The sequence below is a fragment of the Mobula hypostoma genome, chromosome 10 (genome assembly GCF_963921235.1).
Source record: "Mobula hypostoma chromosome 10, sMobHyp1.1, whole genome shotgun sequence".
NCBI lineage: Eukaryota > Metazoa > Chordata > Chondrichthyes > Myliobatiformes > Myliobatidae > Mobula > Mobula hypostoma.
In genome coordinates, this window is record NC_086106.1 from 30,409,462 (window position 1) to 30,427,809 (window position 18,348).

Below are 18,348 nucleotides of genomic sequence, written 5' to 3' on the forward strand. Positions count from 1 at the left end.
AGCTGGGGTGCGTCGACTCCCAATGGAAATTTAGTGTGCTGTAAATTCACTAAGTGCCCAAGACAGTTTAAAATTGCACTGACGATTTTGTCACAGATAAGACCACATGATATAGGAGCAGAATTAGGACATCTGGCCCATTGGGTCTGCTCCAACATTCAATCATGGATGATCCTTTTTTTTTTCTCCTCCTCAACCCGTTCCCGGCCTTCTCCCCGTAACCTTTGATGCCATGTCCAATCAAGAACCTATCAATCTCTGCCTTAAATATGCCCAATGACCTGGTCTCCACAGCTGCATGTGGCAACAAATTCCACAAATTCACCACCCTCTGGCTAAAGAAACCTCTCTGCATCCCTGCTTTGTAAGAACACCCCGTATCCTGAGGCTGTGCCCTCTTGTCCTAGACTCTCCCACCATGGGAAACATCCTTTCCACACCTTGTTTGTCTAGTCCTTTCAACATTCGAAAGGATTCAATGAGATTCCCCCCTCATCCTTCTGAATTCCAGCGGCACAGACCCAGAGCCATCAAACATTCCTCATATGATAATCTTTTTATTCCTGGAATCATCATTGTGAACCTCCTCTGGACCCTCTCCAGAATATTAAACTTCAGTCTCATTAAAGACTCGCAATAGCAGAACAACCCCCTCCCGGGGTGATCGGGGTTCAGTCCTTGGTGAAACTGCGGAATCGGACAACAAGAGGAATACACGGACTTGTAACCAGATCCAGCAACTGCGATGGTTATGAATACAACACAGAGATAATTTAAACGTTTTCATCACTCTGAGCTGACTGCTTTTCAGCAGGTGGAATGACTGAGTAAATCTCTTTGCTCACACTGGTGTGAACCCTCTCCTTGTTGTGCACTTGCTGATGCCTCAGAAGCTGGGTTGACTGAGTGAAAGCCTTCCCACACTGAGAGCAGATGAATGGTCTCTCCCCGGTGTGAACTCGCTGGTGTTTCTGCAGGTTGGATTGATGAATATATGCCTTCCCACATTCAGAACAGATGAATGGCCTCTCCCCGGTGTGAACACGCTGGTGTTTTTGCAGGTTGGACGAATGGATGAATCCCTTCCCACACTCAGAGCAGGTGAATGGCTTTTCCCCGGTGTGAACACACTGGTGTGCCAGTAGCTCGGATGATTTAATGTATCCCTTCCCACACACGGTGCAAGTGAACAGCCTCTCCCCAGTGTGAACTCGCTGATGTATCATCAAGTGAGATGACTGATTGAATCCCTTCCCACACACAGAGCAAATGAACGGTCTCTCCCCAGTGTGAACTCGCTGGTGTCTGATCAGGTGGGATGAATGAGTGAATCCCTTCCCACATTCAGAGCAGGTGAACGGCCTCTCCCCGGTGTGAACACGCTGGTGTGCCAGTAGTTCTGATGACTGAATGTATCCCTTCCCACACATGGTGCAAGTGAATGGCCTCTCCCCAGAGTGAACTCGCTGGTGTATCATCAGGTGGGATGACTGATTGAATCCCTTCCCACACACAGAGCAAATGAATGGTCTCTCGCCGGTGTGAATTCGTTGGTGTCTCATGACGTGGGATGAATGAGTGAATCCCTTCCCACACACAGAGCAGGTGAACGGCCTTTCCCCGGTGTGAACCCGCTGATGTGACTGCAAGTTGGATGACTCAGTAAATCCCTTCCCACACTCAGAGCAGGTGAATGGCCTCTCTACAGTGTGAACTCGCCTGTGTTTCCGTAGTTGGGATGAACGAATGAATCCCTTCCCACACACGGAACATGTGAAAGGCCTGTCCCCGGAGTGAATTTTCTGATGTGTCCTCAGGTTGGACAACTGAATGAATTCCTTCCCACAGTCGGAGCAGGTGAACGGTCTATCTGTGGCGTGAACTCGCTGATGTATCTTCAGGCTGGATGACTGAGTATATCCCCTCCCACACACAGAGCAAATGAATCGCCTCTCCCCAGTGTGAACTCGCTGGTGTGTCTGCAGGTGGGACGAGTGAGTAAATCCCTTCCCACACATGGAGCAGGTAAACGGCCTCTCACCAGAGTGAACCCGCTGGTGTGTCCGTAGGTGGGATGACCGAGTGAATCCTTTTCCACACTCGGAGCAGGTGAATGATTTCTCTCTGCTTTGAGCTCTCTGGCAATTCATCAGGTCAGACGACATAGTGAACCCCTCCCACACTTCAAGGTGTTGAGTGCCTGGTCTCTGGTGAAGATACTCTGGAGAGTTCTCAGAGCCCTGGATCCAACGTGTTTCAATGAGAAGTTAAAACAGACAACTTCATTTTAGACACAAAGCAGACGCACGTTTCCAACTGGGATGAGATATGCCTTCTTTTCCAAGGATCAACAATGAATATGTTGTTAATTTACAAGGATTGACTCCAGGTCGGTTCATCCAAATCTCACCATAGGTTGAACACGTGTTCAGATTCCCCTTGCTGTGACTGGTGTGCTGTCTTCTCAAACATATCCTCCTTCACGTTCAAAAACTGATTTCATTCAAGTGCTGGTGATCCGACTGACACAGCAGATCTGGCATGTTGTTGTGTCTGAGATACCCGCACACAAATCCCTTTTCTTTTGTTTCCTGTAAAAAGAAGTTTACAAAAGACATCATTGGGTGTAGGTTAGCATTTGAAATGAGATAATTGTACTCTCTATAGTCAGCTCATTGTTAGAGTGAGGCTCAAAACAAGGTGCACAGAAAATTCATCATCTTCTAACTGGGCACGTGTCAAACATCCAATTCTCTGACTATCTTTGGGGGTTTCTAAATATGTGGCAATTTTTTGATGCAAATACTTCCAGTCACTTTTTCCACAGAACAGATGTGTTCAAAGTCATTAAGTATTCAGACAGAATAGAAAAGTGGCAGAATATCCAAAAGCAGTGATAAAAGTGTTTTTTTTCTCCCTCTCTGCACAGCACTAACCAACTTTTTATTTCCCATCAGACCTAGTACCTTCTTTTAGACAACATTCCCAACTATTTACTAAATCTCTGGACATCAGCCGGTTGAAGACATGGACCCTGATGTCAATGTTCCATCGTGTTCCATTTGTCAGGATATCGCTTACTATACTGGTTTGAAAGGTTCATTTGAGGCTCTTAATGTGAGATTAACGTAGTATCCAAGACATCTACAAGGAAAGGTGGCACCTATTATTAAGGACCCCCATCACCCAGGATATGCCCTCTTCTCATTGTTGCCATCAGGAAGGTGGTACAAATGTCTGAAGACACACACTCAGCGATTCAGGAACAGCTTCTTCCCTTTTGCCATCCGATTTTGAAATGGACATTGAGCCCATGAACACTACCCCACTGTTTTATTATTGGTTTTTGCACTACGCTTTTTAAAAGTTAACTATTTACTATACACATATATACTTACTGCAATTTACTTTTTAAAAATTTTCTATATTATCATGTATTTCATTGCACTATAACCATATAACAATTACAGCATGGAAACAGGCCATCTCGGCCCTTCTAGTCCATGCTGAACTCTTACTCTCACCTAGTCCCACCGACCCGCCTCAGCCCATAACCCTCCATTCCTTTCCTGTCCATATACCTATCCAATTTAACTTTAAATGACAACATCGAACCTGCCTCAACCACTTCTGCTGGAAGCTCGTTCCACACAGCTACCACTCTCTGAGTAAAGAAGTTCCCCCTCATGTTACCCCTAAACTTTTGCCCTTTAACTCTCAGCTTATGTCCTTTTGTTTGAATCTCCCCCACTCTCAATGGAAAAAGCTTATCCACGTCAACTCTATCTATCCCCCTCATAATTTTAAATACCTCTATCAAGTCCCCCCTCAATCTTCTAAGCTCCAAAGAATAAAGACCCAACTTGTTCAACCTTTCTCTGTAACTTAGGAGATGAAACCCAGGTAACGTTCTAGTAAATCTTATCTGTACTCTCTCTATTTTGTTGACATCTTTCCTATAATTCGGTGACCAGAACAGTACACAATACTCCAAATTTAGCCTTACCAATGCCTTGTACAATTTCAACATTACATCCCAACTCCTATACTCAATGCTCTGATTTTATAAAGGCCAGCATACCTAAAGCTTTCTTCACCACCCTATCCACATGAGATTCCACCTTTGGGGAACTATGCACCATTATTCTTAGATCCCTCTGTTCTACAGCATTCTTCAATGCCCTACCATTTACCATGTATGTCCTACTTTGATTAGTCCTACCAAAATGTAGCACCTCACATTTATCAGCATTAAACTCCATCTGCCATCTTTCAGCCCACTCTTCTAACTGGCCCAAATCTCTCTGCAAGCTTTGAAAACCTACTTCATTATCCACAACTCCACCTATCTTAGTATCATCTGCAAACTTACTAATCCAATTTACCAACCCATCATCCAGATCATTAATACATATGACAAACAACATTGGACCCAGTACAGATCCCTGAGGCACACCACTAGTCACCGGCCTCCAATCTGACGAACAGTTATCCACCACTACTCTCTGGCATATCCCATCCAGCCACTGCTGAATCCATTTTATTACTTCAATATTAATACCTAACAATTGAACATTCCTAACTAACCTTCTGTGTGGAACCTTGTCAAAGGCCTTACTAAAGTCCATATAGACAATATCCACTGCTTTACCCTCGTCAACTTTCCTAGTAACCTCTTCAAAAAATTCATTAAGATTTGTCAAACATGAACTTCCACGCACAAATCCATGTTGACTGTTCCTAATCAGACCCTGTCTATCCAGATAATTATATATACCATATCTAAGAATACTTTCCATCAATTTACCCACCACTGACATCAAACTCACAGGCCGATGATTGCTAGGTTTACTCTTAGAACCCTTTTTAAACAATGGAACAACATGAGCGATACGTCAATCCTCCGGCACCATCTCCGTTTCTAAAGACATTTGAAATATTTCTGTCAGAGCCCCTGCTATTTCTACACTAACTTCCCTCAAGGTCCTATGGAATATCCTGTCAGGACCCGGAGACTTATCTACTTTTATATTCCTTAAAAGCCCCTGTACTTCCTCTTCTTTAATCATCATACTTTCCATAACTACCCTACTTGTTTCCCTTATCTTACACAATTCAATATCCTTCTCCTCAGTGAATACCGAAGAAAAGAAATTGTTCAAAATCTCCCCCATCTCTTTTGGCTCTGCACATAGCCATCCACTCTGATTCTCTAAGGGACCAAGTTTATCCCTCACTATCCTTTTGCTATTAATATAACTGTAGAAACCCTTGGGATTTATTTTCACTTTACTTGCAAAGCAACCTCATATCTTCTTTTAGCTTTTCTAATTTCTTTCTTAAGATTCTTTTTACATTCTTTATATTCCTCGAGCACCTCACTTACTCCAAGCTGCCCATATTTATTGTAGATCTCTCTCTTTTTCCGAACCAAGTTTCCAATATCCCTTGAAAACCATGGCTCTCTCAAACTTTTAACCTTTCCTTTCAACCTAACAGGAACATAAAGATTCTGTACCCTCAAAATTTCACCTTTAAATGACCTCCATTTCTCTATTACATCCTTCCCATAAAACAAATTGTCCCAATCCACTCCTTCTAAATCCTCTCACATCTCCTCAAAGTTAGCCTTTCTCCAATCAAAAATCTCAACCCTGGGTCCAGTCCTATCCTTCTCCATAATTATATTGAAACTAATGGCATTAAACACATAACTCTGTCACCTGACCTATCTCATTCCCTAACAGGAGATCCAACACTGCCCTGTCTCTAGTTGGTACCTCTATGTATTGCTGCAAAAAACTATCTTGCACGTATTTTACAAACTCCAAACCATCCAGCCCCTTTACAGAATGGGTTTCCCAGTCTATGTGTGGAAAATTAAAATCTCCCACAATCACAACCTTGTGCTTACTACAAATATCTGCTATCTCCTTACAAATTTGCTCCTCCAATTCTTGTTCCCCATTAGGTGGTCTATAATACACCCCTATGCGTTACTACACCTTTCCCATTCCTCAATTCCACCCAAATAGCCTCTCTAGACGAGCCCTCTAATCCATCCTGCCAAAGCACGCTGTAATATTTTCTCTGACAAGCAATGCAACACCTTCCCCTCTTGCCCCTCCAATTCTATCACACCTGAAGGAACGAAATCCAGGAATACTTAGTTGCCAATCACACCCCTCCTGCAACCATGTTTCACTAATAGTTACAACATCATATTTCCAGGTATCAATCCATGCTGCCGCTAAGTTAACAAATTTCACGACCTATGCCGGTGATATTAAACGCGATTCTGATGAACTCGGATGTATATGATTGAGCCCCAAATGCGTGGATTTAGATAGCTGAAGTTCAGCAGTATGTAAGATGTCCTCCCTCTCCCATTCCGCCCACCTGCGCACCCAAACATGACCTGCGATCGGGGCAGAGTCTTGCATGGCGGCTCCTTTACCCAGGACAGCCCAGAGCCCAGAAACCGCTCCGCCCGTCCCCGTCCCCGTCCCTGCGATACGCATGCGCTACAGAGATGGCGCCAGCACCTTCGCCCATCAGCAGAAACCACCCCCACCCCCCTCCGCCTCTCCCGGGGCCCCATTTCGTACTGTGAGGGGAAAATAACAGGGACTGTCCCAGTGTGAGGAGCCGCGGTGGGTCCGGAGTTCACAGTGATTGTCCCGGGGTGGGGCTGAGGGTTACGCGGACCCCGCTACTGATGAAAACCCGCTCGGAGCCCATTCCTACCTGCTGCCAATCCTTGGAAGCCTATTGTCCACTGGGCGCATGCGCGCTTCTGGGACTCCGCCCTGTGACTCTTTGCGCCTGCGCACTAGAATCACAGCCGGCGCTTTCTGCAGCGCGGAGATTTCTGGGTAAGGCTGGTGCCATTGGAAACATCTATCATCGACTCCCGCGGCCGCCCGCAAAAGACTTGAGCTGCTAACGTGCGGGACTATTTGGAAGCACTGTAGGTTCGGGTAATCAGGAGGATCTGGAAAAGGAACCAGAAACGGAGATTGGGGGAGAGTACGGATTGACGGAAGGAGGTTGGAATGAAGTCCGTAAAACGGAAAAAGACACATAATATTGGAGTGATTTCTACTGATGGAGAGGAAGAGGGGAGTTTTCTAAATAAAGGAAGACTCTAAGGTATTGTTTAAATTTGACCCGGTTCAACCCTCTTCCATCAATCTGACTAAGTTAACGAGAGAGTTGAAATCTGCTATAGGGGATTTAGATTATGCTCGTACTTCGGTAAGTTGGAAAGTGTTAAGCGTTTGTAACATTTAAAAAATGTGAGAAGGCATTACGTTTGAAGACCTTGCTTGTTAAAAAAAATTATGAAAATAGCGGTACTGGGTTCAGGTGTAGATTTCAATAGAGCAGGTTCAATCTCATTTATTGAGAAGTAAGGTTAAGGAGGTAGAGAGATTGAAAGTATTTAGAAATGGGAAAAGGTGGATAGTTTATCTGTATTGATTTATTTTGTTGAGGTGAAACTCCCTGATAATGTTACCTTGAGGTAATTATAGTGTACAAGCTTATATTCAATCTCCACTTAGTTATTCTAAATGCAAAGATGTGCAGTATGTCGTGGGAAACTAAGGTGTAGTAAGTGTGTGTGTGTGGGGGGGGGAGGGGGGCCGGTGGCATCAGTATGAAGTGTCAAGTTAAACTGATGTAATTGTGGAGGAGAAGAAAGTGCAGCTTACAGCGGATGTGGAGTGTTTAAGAAGGCAACTGCAGTTGAACAGGTTAAAGTACAGTTGAGTGTGTCTTATGCAGAGCCTTGCAAAAGTATTGTTGATAAAGTATTACCGTTTTGAGACCAGACTGTGAAGTCAGTGGATATATGTCAACATCAGAGTTCATTTAATTTACTTGTGGATAACATGAGGTTTGTGATGTTTGTAACAGATGTGGTGAATTGTACTGCTCAGGAATAAGGTCGTACTGAGAAAACTTAAATTATGAAAGTTGCAGAAAAGTTTTTTGGTTTAACTGGTGTTACGTGGGAAGCTTTGAATGACCCTCTGATGGGTAGGGTATCTGTATTTCAGTCTTCTTGTGAAGGTAAGTAATGGGATTTAGAATACTGCAGTGGAAGTCTGATTTCCAATGGACAAGATTAACTTCTGGAGCTGTAACTGGAGAGGTGACAGGAACTGCAAGTGAGGCAAGAAGTGAGTGGGAGATGGAGAATGGTGACAGAAGCAGGGAGGAGGATAACGCCTGGCAGGTAGTCAAAGGACATAGGAGAAAGCAGGAACATAGAGAAGGGAGCAAACTTGGTAATGGCAAGGAATGGTGTGATATTGGAAAGAAGAGGCAACAGAAATTTAAGATATTGATGGAGCTTGACTCTGCTCTCTTAATCCAATTCAGTTAATTTCTGATCTTAAAAAAAAGCGCTGGGGATAGAGTTGGTGCTCATCCACTTCGAGGTGGGAAGATGCTGGTGATATGTAATGATGTTACACGAAGGGATAGAGCCTTGGCTTTGAAATCCGTTGGTGGTAGGAGTGTAGTTATGTCACTGTTTATGGAAAGACAGTGGAGTGATATCGGAAGTTGCTCTTGTCTAGGTTTTCAATGGACCAGATAAGAGAATTTGAAAGTTGAAAACGTGATGGAAGCAAAAAGGTTTTAAAAAAAAGTTTCAGGATGGAGTAGGTAGAGATAGTCTCTCAGTTATGGTTAAGTTTGATGGTATTTCATTGCCAATTAGAGTGTCGTTAGGTTTTATGAATTATGGAGTCCAGGTGTATGTACTGCCTGAGACGTTTTAATTGTAGAAAGTTGGACCTGTAGCTGCTGTGTGCCATGGGAAGAAACGGTGCAGTAGGTGTGGTGGTGAACATGACTACGGAGACTGTGGTGAGCTGAAATGTTGTCATTGTGGATGGGAGGCTGGTGCTGCATATGGAGGCCGCGTAGTGGTTAAAGTTCAGCGGGTGAGCCTGCAGTCTGCTATGTCGTATGCTGAAGCCTTGCAGAGGGTCAAGGAAATTGATAAGGGTGAGAGGCTTGTAAGCTGAACCCCAGTCCAACAAGAAATTGTTTGTCTGGCTCACCCATTTATTACTCATAAATCTTTGAAGGGAGATAAGATAAGATTTGTGGTTTTTATGGCTGCAGATAAATTTCTTGGCATTGCAGGATTGTTGTTAGAGATAGTAAGTGAGGTGTTACAGGGTGGAGCTCTCAGTTAACAGTCTCTTGCCCATTGGTGCCCACTATTTTACAGTGGAATGCCAAGAGTCTGACTGTGAGTAAAAAAATTAGTGAGGTTGTGTCCATGGGTTAATTGTCCATTCAGAAATTGAATAGCAGAGGGGAAAAAGCTGTTCCTAAATCATTGAGTGTGTGCCTTCAGGCTTCTGTACCTCCTTTCTGATGGTACTGATGGTAACATTAAGAACTGGGTAGTTGGGGTCCTTAAGGATGTGTAAACGCAACTTTGCTGGATTAAATAATGACAGCACAAGAAGATCGTTACTTATCTTTTCACCCGTTTATTCCTTCAAGCTCAGCCGGCGAGTGAACTTAGACCCGACATCAGGGAGAGAAATGTTCTCATCTCCCCAGCGGTGCAGCAAGTTCACTGCCCAATGTCAGAATTGTCAGAAGTTATAAGGCCACCGATACAAAAGAACAATCAATTTGATAACCATTCCGGTCAAGTCAATGGATTATTGATACAGAGAACAATCAGTCTGATAACTATTCCGGCCAAGTCAATGGACTATTGATACAAATGAACAATGAATTTGATAGACACTCCAGCCACCTTAATTAAAGTAAGGAATGTCCTACCTGGTTTGCAGGAGCCACAACATAATTACAAAGATAAGTCAAATTTGTGTTTTAATTAAGAAAGCAATGTTCTGTCTAATTTCCATCAGGTACTGCTTTTTGTCAAAATCAAAAGGTGTGAAAAGCCCAGAGACATCTTATGTGGATCTGGACGAACCTTAACCCTTATCTTGCTCCAAAGAAAGCAGCTGTGAGACATTATTCAAACACACTGCAGTCACAGACATAGTCAGTACCGAATCCATTGTTTACAGGGATCTGAGAATCCCCTATTCCCTTAAACTTTATCAGATAGATGGCACTTTTCTGAGGCACCGCTCCTTAAAGATATCCTGGATACTACAGAGGCTAGTGCTCATGATGGAGCTGACTAATTCAATAACTCTCTGCAACTTACTTTGATCCTGTGCGGTAGCGCCACACCACCCCATACCAGACACTGATACAGCCTGTCTGAGTGCTCTCCACAGAATATCTGCAGAAATTTTCAAGTGTTTTAGGTGACAAATGAAATTTCCTCAAACTCCAAATGAACTATAGTTGCTGTCCTGCCTTTTATAATAGCTGCATCAATATATTAGGATGAGACTCGGTTAAAGACTCATTTGGATTTCGCTTTACAGGGAGATGATGTATTATGAGGGAATGGGATTCAGGTGCTGAGGGGTGTGTGACTACTTGTATCAAACATGGGATAGGGTGTAGGGCAGGCAGTGGGCAAGCCTTATGAGTTTGTGGTGGTAGAAATATGGGAGAAATGTGGGAAAATAGAGGTAATTATTTTATAATCCCTGTGATAAATTCATCTCTGTAGTGTTGGAAACTGTTGGGAGTCATAGGACTCAGACGCTGGTTTGGTGTGCTGATTTTACTGAACCCAGTACATTGTGGGGTAGCAGTACAACCAATGCTAGTGTTGGAGCATTTTTTGGATAGTAACTCCTTGGTGTAATTTCGCAAAGATCAATATCTGTTATTGATCTGATACTATTACTGGTATTGCAGAGTGGGATATTTATGACGTCCTGACGAAGGGTCTCAGCCTGAAACGTCGACTGCACCTCTTCCTACAGATGCTGCCTGGCCTGCTGCTTTCACCAGCAACTTTGATGTGTGTTGCTTGAATTTCCAGCATCTGCAGAATTCCTGTTGAGAACATTTACCTAGGGTGGATTTGACTCTTCAGGAGAGACTGTCAGAACGTGCCTGGAATGTATCTGAAGAGGGACTGATGACTCTATATATACATCATCAATATTATGGAGTGGTTCTAGTGTTCACAGATGGCTTTGATGACCCAGTGTCTCATAACACCAGTGCAACAGTCTATGTCCCAAAATTTCAGATGTCAATTAGAAAAACCTTACCTAATAAACTTTCAGTTTATGCTATTGAAATGGTGGCAATCCTTCTTGCATTGCCGTGGATAAGAGTACATACAGCCTAAATGGGTTATTATCTGTTCTGATTCCGTCTCCGTGTTGTGTAGTCTAAAGCTGGGTCTGTCCAATAGTTGTCCAGATGTTTTGTTGGAAGTTAGACAAACATTATTACATCTGCAGTATTTCGGAGTGTATCTGCTTTCAGTGGATCCCAGCTCACGTGGGGGTGGAAGGAAGTGAGTAGTCAGCAGGCTGGCTAAACAGTCTGTGACGGTCTGTGTTGTTGACGTTGATATTCCTCTAACTAACGGCAGGCAAAGTTTTAATTAAGGACCATGTTCTCTCGATATGGCAGAGACTGTGGGACACACAATTGCAGGGGAGATACTTGTATGGAATTCAGAAAAAAGGTTACAGTATTTCACTTTGGAGGTGAGGAGAGGAGGGCCAGTAGGGAGGAAGTTATAATTACTCAGCTTAGGCTTGGCCATACTGGTTTAAATGCCACTTGGTAAACATAGTTCAGGTGATTGTAGACAGTGTCATCTTCCAGACACAGTACAGTCTCACGAATTATTAGAATGTCGGCCATCTGAGTGGGAGAGAAGTAGACTCGGGAAAGCAATATTGTTACTTTGGATAATTTGGTAGGGTGCGGGCAAGAAGAACGAGAGAAGCATAAGCAAGTATTGAAATTCTTGAAGCTTGCTGGGTTGTTTAATACAGTTTATAGCAACCGATTTGGGTGTTTATATATTCCTTTATTTAGTTAGTACACTCGACAACAAAGATTTTGCTTCTGAATACTTGTGGGTGTATCATGGATTTTCATGATAGTTACCCACCCCAACTCTCTGCTTTCCACAGGGATCGTTAACTCCGAGATTCCCTTGTCCATTCGTCCCTCCCTGCTAATCTCCCTCCTGACACAAATGCCTGCAAGCGACAGAAATGCTGCACCTTCCCACTCACCTCCATTCAAGGCGCCAGACAGACCTTTCAGGAGAGGCAGGACTTCACCTGCAAATCTGTTGGGGTCATCTATTGTATCCAGAGGTCCCGATGCATCCCCCTCTACATTGGTGAGACCTGGTGTAATTGGGAGGACCACTTTGAAAGCGGAACTTCCTAGTAGCTAACCATTTTAATTCCTATTCCCATTTCCACATGTCGCTCCACTTTTGCCATGATGTGGCCACTCTCAGAGTGGAGGAGCAACACCTCATATTCCTTCCAGGTAGCCTCCAACCTGATGACATGAACATCCATTTCTCCTTCCGGTAATTTTGTTTCCCTTCTCCCTTCTATTCCCCACTCTGACCTTTCACCTTCTTCTTCAGCCCTTTACCTTTCTCACCTACCTGGCTTCACCTTTCACCTTCTGGCTAGTCCTCCATCCCCTCCCCCTATCTTTTTATTCTGGCACCTTCCCCCTTGCGTTCCAGTCCTGAAGAAAGATCTGGATCTGAAACTTCGACTGTTCATTCATTTCCTTAGAAGCTGCCTGACCTGCTGAGTTCCTCCAGCAATTTGTGTGTGTTACTCTGGATTTCAAGCATCTGCAGAATCTCTTGTGTTTGTAACAACTCAGTAGTGTGAGACACAGGGAAGCAGTGAAAATTACCCATAACGTTGGAAAGAGCAGGGAATACAGAGATTAACAGCCAGTGTCACTCTTCCTCGGCTCAGAGGTTTGAGGGACAAGGAATAGCTGTGACATAACTCCAGTGAGCTCATTGTCTATTTCAGTCTGCAGAAAGTCATGCAGCAAATTCAAGGGAAAACTCTTCACCTACAGTGGTGACCAGCTGGAGCCTGTCACCACAGGGAGGAGCATGAGTTGAACCTGAGGGATGGGTTTACTAGGATTGGTGTGGAATAGAAACACTGGCAGGGACCAGCTGGGCTGACTGGCCTCAGCACCATACATTGTGTTGCATAGACAGTGAGAACCTGTGACACAGGATTTTAAATACTGTAAAAATGTTTTAATGGTCAGAGATCAGCAACACTAAAGTCCAGTCTAGACAAAGACTAACGACAGTGGAAGGAACCCCAACAATGCCCAGAGACTAGGGTTCAGTCCTGAGTGTGATAAGCAGCTACAATAACTGCAGAATCTGGCACAACAATCGGTCATGAACTTACAGCTGGACTCAGCAGCTGTGATGATGAAACATACAGCATGCAGCTTATTTTTTTTCTGCAGTGTTAATTCATTGATTAAATTTCTTTGCACACACAGGACAGGAGTATACAGTCTGCTTAGTGTGAACACCCTGGTGTCTCATCAGTTGGGATGAGATCGTGAATCCTTTCCCAAACACAGAGCAGGTAAATGGACTCTCCCAAGTGTGAGTTTGCTGATATGTGAATTCTCTGGTGCATCAGTAGGTCGGTTGACTGAATGAATCCCTTCCCACACAGCAGGTGAATGGTCTTTAGACACTGTGAGCTCGCTGGTGCCTCAGAAGCTCACAGGACTGAAAGAATCCCTTCTCCCTCACATGGATCGGGTGAAAGGTTCTTCTTCATGTGAACTCCCTGGTGCCTCATCAGATGGGATGGATGAGTGAATCCCTTCCCACACTCGGAGCAGATGAACAGCCTCTCTCCAGTGTGAACTTGCTGGTGCCTCATCAGCTGGAAAGACTGAGTAAATTCCTTCCCACACTCGGAACAAGTGTATGTCCTCTCCAGGGTGTGAGCTTGCTGGTGTACTTGCAGGTCGGATGACTCAGTAAATCCCTTCCCACACTGAAAGCAGGTGAAAGGCGTCTCCCTGGTGTGAACCCGCTGGTGTGCCTGCAAGTGCGACGACTGAATGAATCACTTCCAACACACAGAGCAGGTAAAAGGTCTCTCCCCTGTGTGAACCCGCTGGTGTCTCATTAGCAGAGAAGATGTAATGAATCCCTTCCCACATGTGGAGCAGGTGAATGGCCTCTCCCCGGTGTGAACACGGTGGTGTATTCGAAGGTCAGAAGAATCAATGAATCCCTTCCCGCACTGGGAGCAGATGAATGGCCTCTCCGTGGTGTGAACTAGCTGGTGCCTTATGAGTTTCAATGACTGAGTGAATCCCTTTCCACACTCAGAGCAGGTGAATGATTTCTCCCTGCTTTGAAGCCTCTGGCATCTCATCAGATCAGATGACATAGTAGATCCCTCCCAAGCTTCAAGCAGTTGAGCGTCTGATGTATGGTGAGGACGTGCTGGAGTGTTCACAAGGCCAATGGTTTCAATGAGATGTTGAAACAGAAAACTTCGTTTTAGACAGAAAGCAGATGCACATTTCCAGCTGGGAAGAGATGCATCTTTTCCAAGGACCGACAACTGATGGATTGATATCTGCTCACTCCTTCAATAAATTGAAGACAATTTACAAGATTTATTTCCAGAATGTTCATCCAAATCTCACCCCTATACTAAACATGCATTCCGGTTCTTGCTGTGACTGCTGTGTTCTCTTCTCAAGCACCTCATCCTCCTCCACATTCAGAGATCAGAGGCATTCAAGTGCTGAGGAATTCATAGACACAGAACTGTGATGTGTTTGAGATTGCCGTACACAAATCCTTTTGCCTTTTCTACCCTGTAATAAGTTTATAAAAGACAGCAATGTGTGAAGGACAGCATGTCAGATGAAATCATTTCAGTCTTTAGAGTGAGCTCTGATCACACTATTACAGAGAAGTTCAACCCAAGTAAGAAGAACGTCATCTCATCTTTAACTGTGCATGGCTCAGGAATCCAGACTCGGCATTAACTCCTCTGTTTTTGTGTCGGTATCAGAATGGGTGATTTCCGCCCAGTATTCTGACTGTGGCTTGGCTCAGTTTGCCTCTCTCCATTAGGAGAGAAGATAGAACAGTATAGTACAGTACGGGCCCTTTGGCCCACAATATTGTGCCGACTGCTAAACCTTCTCCAAGATTAATCTAACCCTTCCATTCCCCAGAGCCCTCTATTTTCCTTTCACTTGCATGCCGAGCTAAGTTTATTAAATGTCTGTAATGTATCTGCCTCTACCCCCTCCCCGCCACCGCATTTATGTACTCATCACTCTGAGTAAATAAAACCTACTTCTGAAGCCCTCCCCCATACTTTATTCCAATCACCTTAAAATTATGCCCTCTCGTATTAGCCATTGCCACCCGAGGGGAAAATGTGCTGATTGTCCACTCGATCTAAGCTGCTTCTCATTTTACAGACCTGTGTCAAGCCATGCCTCATCCTCCTTTGCGCCAAGGAGAAAAGTTCCAACTCACTCAAACTTTTCTCATAAGACACAGTGTCTAATCTAAACAGCATCCCGGTGAATTTTCTCTACACTTTCTCTGAAGCTTCCACGTCTATTGCAGAATGAAGCAACCAAGACTGAATGTGCAGTAGATTTGTGGTGTGCTTGGTGTCACTTGTTATCCAGGACAGAGGTGTTTGATATCATTATTTATTCAGGAAGAATAGCAGAAAAAATGGCCTCAGTGCCATAGGATCCAGAACCAGACGACACTGAACGAAGAATATTTACTGAAGAACCAAATGTGAGTCAACGATTTTGTTCGGCGAGGGGGAAAGGACCCTGATGGGTGTTATACACAGGCCTCTGACCAGTAGCCAGGATGTGGGGTACAAATTACAATCACAGATAGAAAAGGCATGTAAAAAGGGACAAGGTTAGGGGGATCTTGATGTCTGGGCAGCCCAGAATCTCCATATTTATCGCCCAGGTCTGCGCCACGGACGGGCGCATCCATTGTCTACCTGGACAGATGGAGCCATGATGATGATGGTCATGGGGGATTTCAATATGCAGATAGATTGGGAAAATCAGGTTGGTGCTGGATCCCCAGAAAAAGAATTTGTAGAATGTCAATGAGATGGCCTTTTGGAGCTGCTTGTGGTTGAGCCCACGAGGGTAAACAAAATTCTGGTTTGTATTTTGTGTAATGCAGGGGTCCCCAACCTTTTACGCACCATGGACCGGTTTACTATTGACGATATTCTTGCGGACTGGCCAACCGGGGGGGGGGGGGACGGTGGGGTGGTTGTGGGGTGTTCAAGTTTAACAGTGTGTGACAGGGAACGAGGAAAGGTGCAGCTGACTCATACTGTTTCATATCGCCAAATCATATTGTTTCCTCGCGGCCCAGTAGCACATCTTTGCAGCCCGGTGGTTCGGGACCACTTGTGTAATGAACCAGATTTGATTATGGAGCTTAAGGTAAAGGAATCTTCAGGAGGCAGTGATCATAATATGATAGAATTCACCCTGCAGTTTCGGGGGAGAAGCTAAAGTCCGTATTACAGTGGAGTAAAGGGAACTACAGAGGCATCAGAGAGAAGTTGGCCAAAACTGATTGGAAGGAGACATTAGCAGTGATGACGGCAGAGCAGCAATGACTGAAGTTTCTGAGAACAATTTGGAAGCTGCAGGAAAGGTGAAGGCAGGATGAAGCAACCATGGCTGACAAGGGAAGTCAAAGCAAACATAAAAGCAAAGAGAGAGCATATAATGGACCAAAACTTAGTGGGAATTTAAAGGAATGAGAAGCTTCTTAAAAACCAACAGAAGACAAATAAAATGGTAATAAGGAGAAAAAAGTTGAAACATGAAGGCAAGCTAGCTAATTAATATAATAGAGGATACCAAAAATTATTTCAGATATACAGAGAGTAAAAGAGAAATGAGAGTGGATATCAACCACTGGACAGGTAGTAATGGGAGACAAAAAAATGGCTGATGAACTCAGTAAGTATTTTGCAGTCTTCACTATTAAAGACACCAGCAGAATACCAGAAATTGGAGAGTATCAGGGAGCAGAAGTTGCCATTACCAGGGAGAGGTGATTGGGAAGCTGAAAGGTCCAAAAGTTGGTAAGTCACCTGGACCAGATGGTGTACCCTCCAGGTGGCTGAAGAGATCGTGGAGATGTTAGTAATGATCTTAGGTGGGTCAGGGATGAAGTGAGAAGCTGGGAGGTTATAAGTGGAAAAGGTAAAGGCTGCAGGAGAATCTGATAGGAGTGGAGAGTGTACCATGAGAGAAAGGGGAGGAGGTGCACCAGAGAGAGGTGATAAGCAAGTAAGGGGAAGAGCACGAGGAAAGCAGAATGGGGAATGAAAGAAGAGAGAAAGGAGAGGGGGGGAAATTACCAGTAGAGAAATCAAATTTCATGCCATCAGGTTGCAGGCTACCCAGACAGAACATGCGATGTTACTCCTCCAACCTGAGAGTGGTCTTATCTTAGACTGACATGTCTGAAAGGAGATTGGTATTAAAATGGTTATTATGCTCCTATGTCTTATGTCTTCGCGATTAACTAGGAAATGTATTTTTGATCCCAGTTTCAAATCTTTGGAGTTAGACAGCTGGAGCTCTGCAGTGTATGGAAGATCCATCCATTCGCAATCCCACCACAGCGTTTCCAAAGATGTCCTATGGACCGGCGGGGAAAACGCTCCTGATGCCACTCATGGCGGCCTCTTTACCCACAATACCCCACGCAATTGAAACCAGTCTATCCGCCCAGCCGCGATACGCTCACGCCGCACCAATGGCGCCTCACTCGGAGAAATCTCCTGGGAGGGGGATGGGGGGAGACGTGTGGATCGCAGGGCAGAGCCATGGTGTTTATCGAACTTGCAGCAATCGTCCTTCAGACGAGGCGAGCAACCCGACCATAATTGGTCCCCCGGCCGGAACCCCGCTCCTACCTGCAGCTGACCTTCCCACAGCGTTTCATCCACTCAGCGAATGCGTGTTCTCCTGCGCAACCTACGGCTCTCGGCGCCTGCGCATTTGGATCGCGTAGCAAAGTTCAAAGTTTATTATCAAAGTACATATAATGTCACCATATACAGCCCTGAGATTCGTTTCGTATCACAGATGGCGGAAGCGCTGAAATGTTCGGGTGACAATAGTGCCATTGAAAGCGTCTGTAAGGACTGGCAGCGCTCTGCCAAAAGGTTCCAATCCAGCCATTCGTTGCCACATCCTTCTTGTCCCGATTCCCTCCACCTCACTGTTTCTGACCGTGCTCCACTGCACTTCAACCTGATGGCTCCCCGCTCTCGTCTCCGATTGTAAAGACAGTGTTGTATAGTAATGACCCAGCTGTGTGAGAGGCAGCAGTAAAAATGA

At 44.6% G+C, this 18,348-nt stretch overlaps 1 protein-coding gene and 1 pseudogene across 2 annotated transcripts; both read right to left on the bottom strand.

The window, feature by feature from the left end:
- Window positions 1–558: 558 nt before the first annotated feature.
- LOC134352795 (zinc finger protein OZF-like) lies at window positions 559–17,983 on the bottom strand. Of its 2 annotated transcripts, XM_063060266.1 has the most exons (3): window positions 17,922–17,972; window positions 6,748–6,994; window positions 559–2,591 (listed from the first exon to the last, which is right to left on the bottom strand). In XM_063060266.1, the coding sequence occupies exon 3, from the start codon at window positions 2,163–2,165 to the stop codon at window positions 774–776; it is 1,392 nt and encodes a 463-aa protein (XP_062916336.1). In that variant the 5' UTR covers window positions 2,166–2,591; window positions 6,748–6,994; window positions 17,922–17,972; the 3' UTR covers window positions 559–773. The 2 variants fall into 2 exon arrangements, with proteins under 2 accessions (XP_062916336.1, XP_062916338.1); XM_063060268.1 differs by lacking the exon at window positions 6,748–6,994 and having other exon boundaries at window positions 17,922–17,983.
- On the bottom strand, window positions 13,204–17,949 carry LOC134352810 (zinc finger protein 239-like; annotated as a pseudogene).
- Window positions 17,984–18,348: the final 365 nt, after the last annotated feature.

Bases quoted from the DNA above. Each gene is read 5' to 3' on its own strand.
- LOC134352795 (XM_063060268.1), bottom strand. From the start codon at position 2,165: ATGTCGTCTGACCTGATGAATTGCCAGAGAGCTCAAAGCAGAGAGAAA.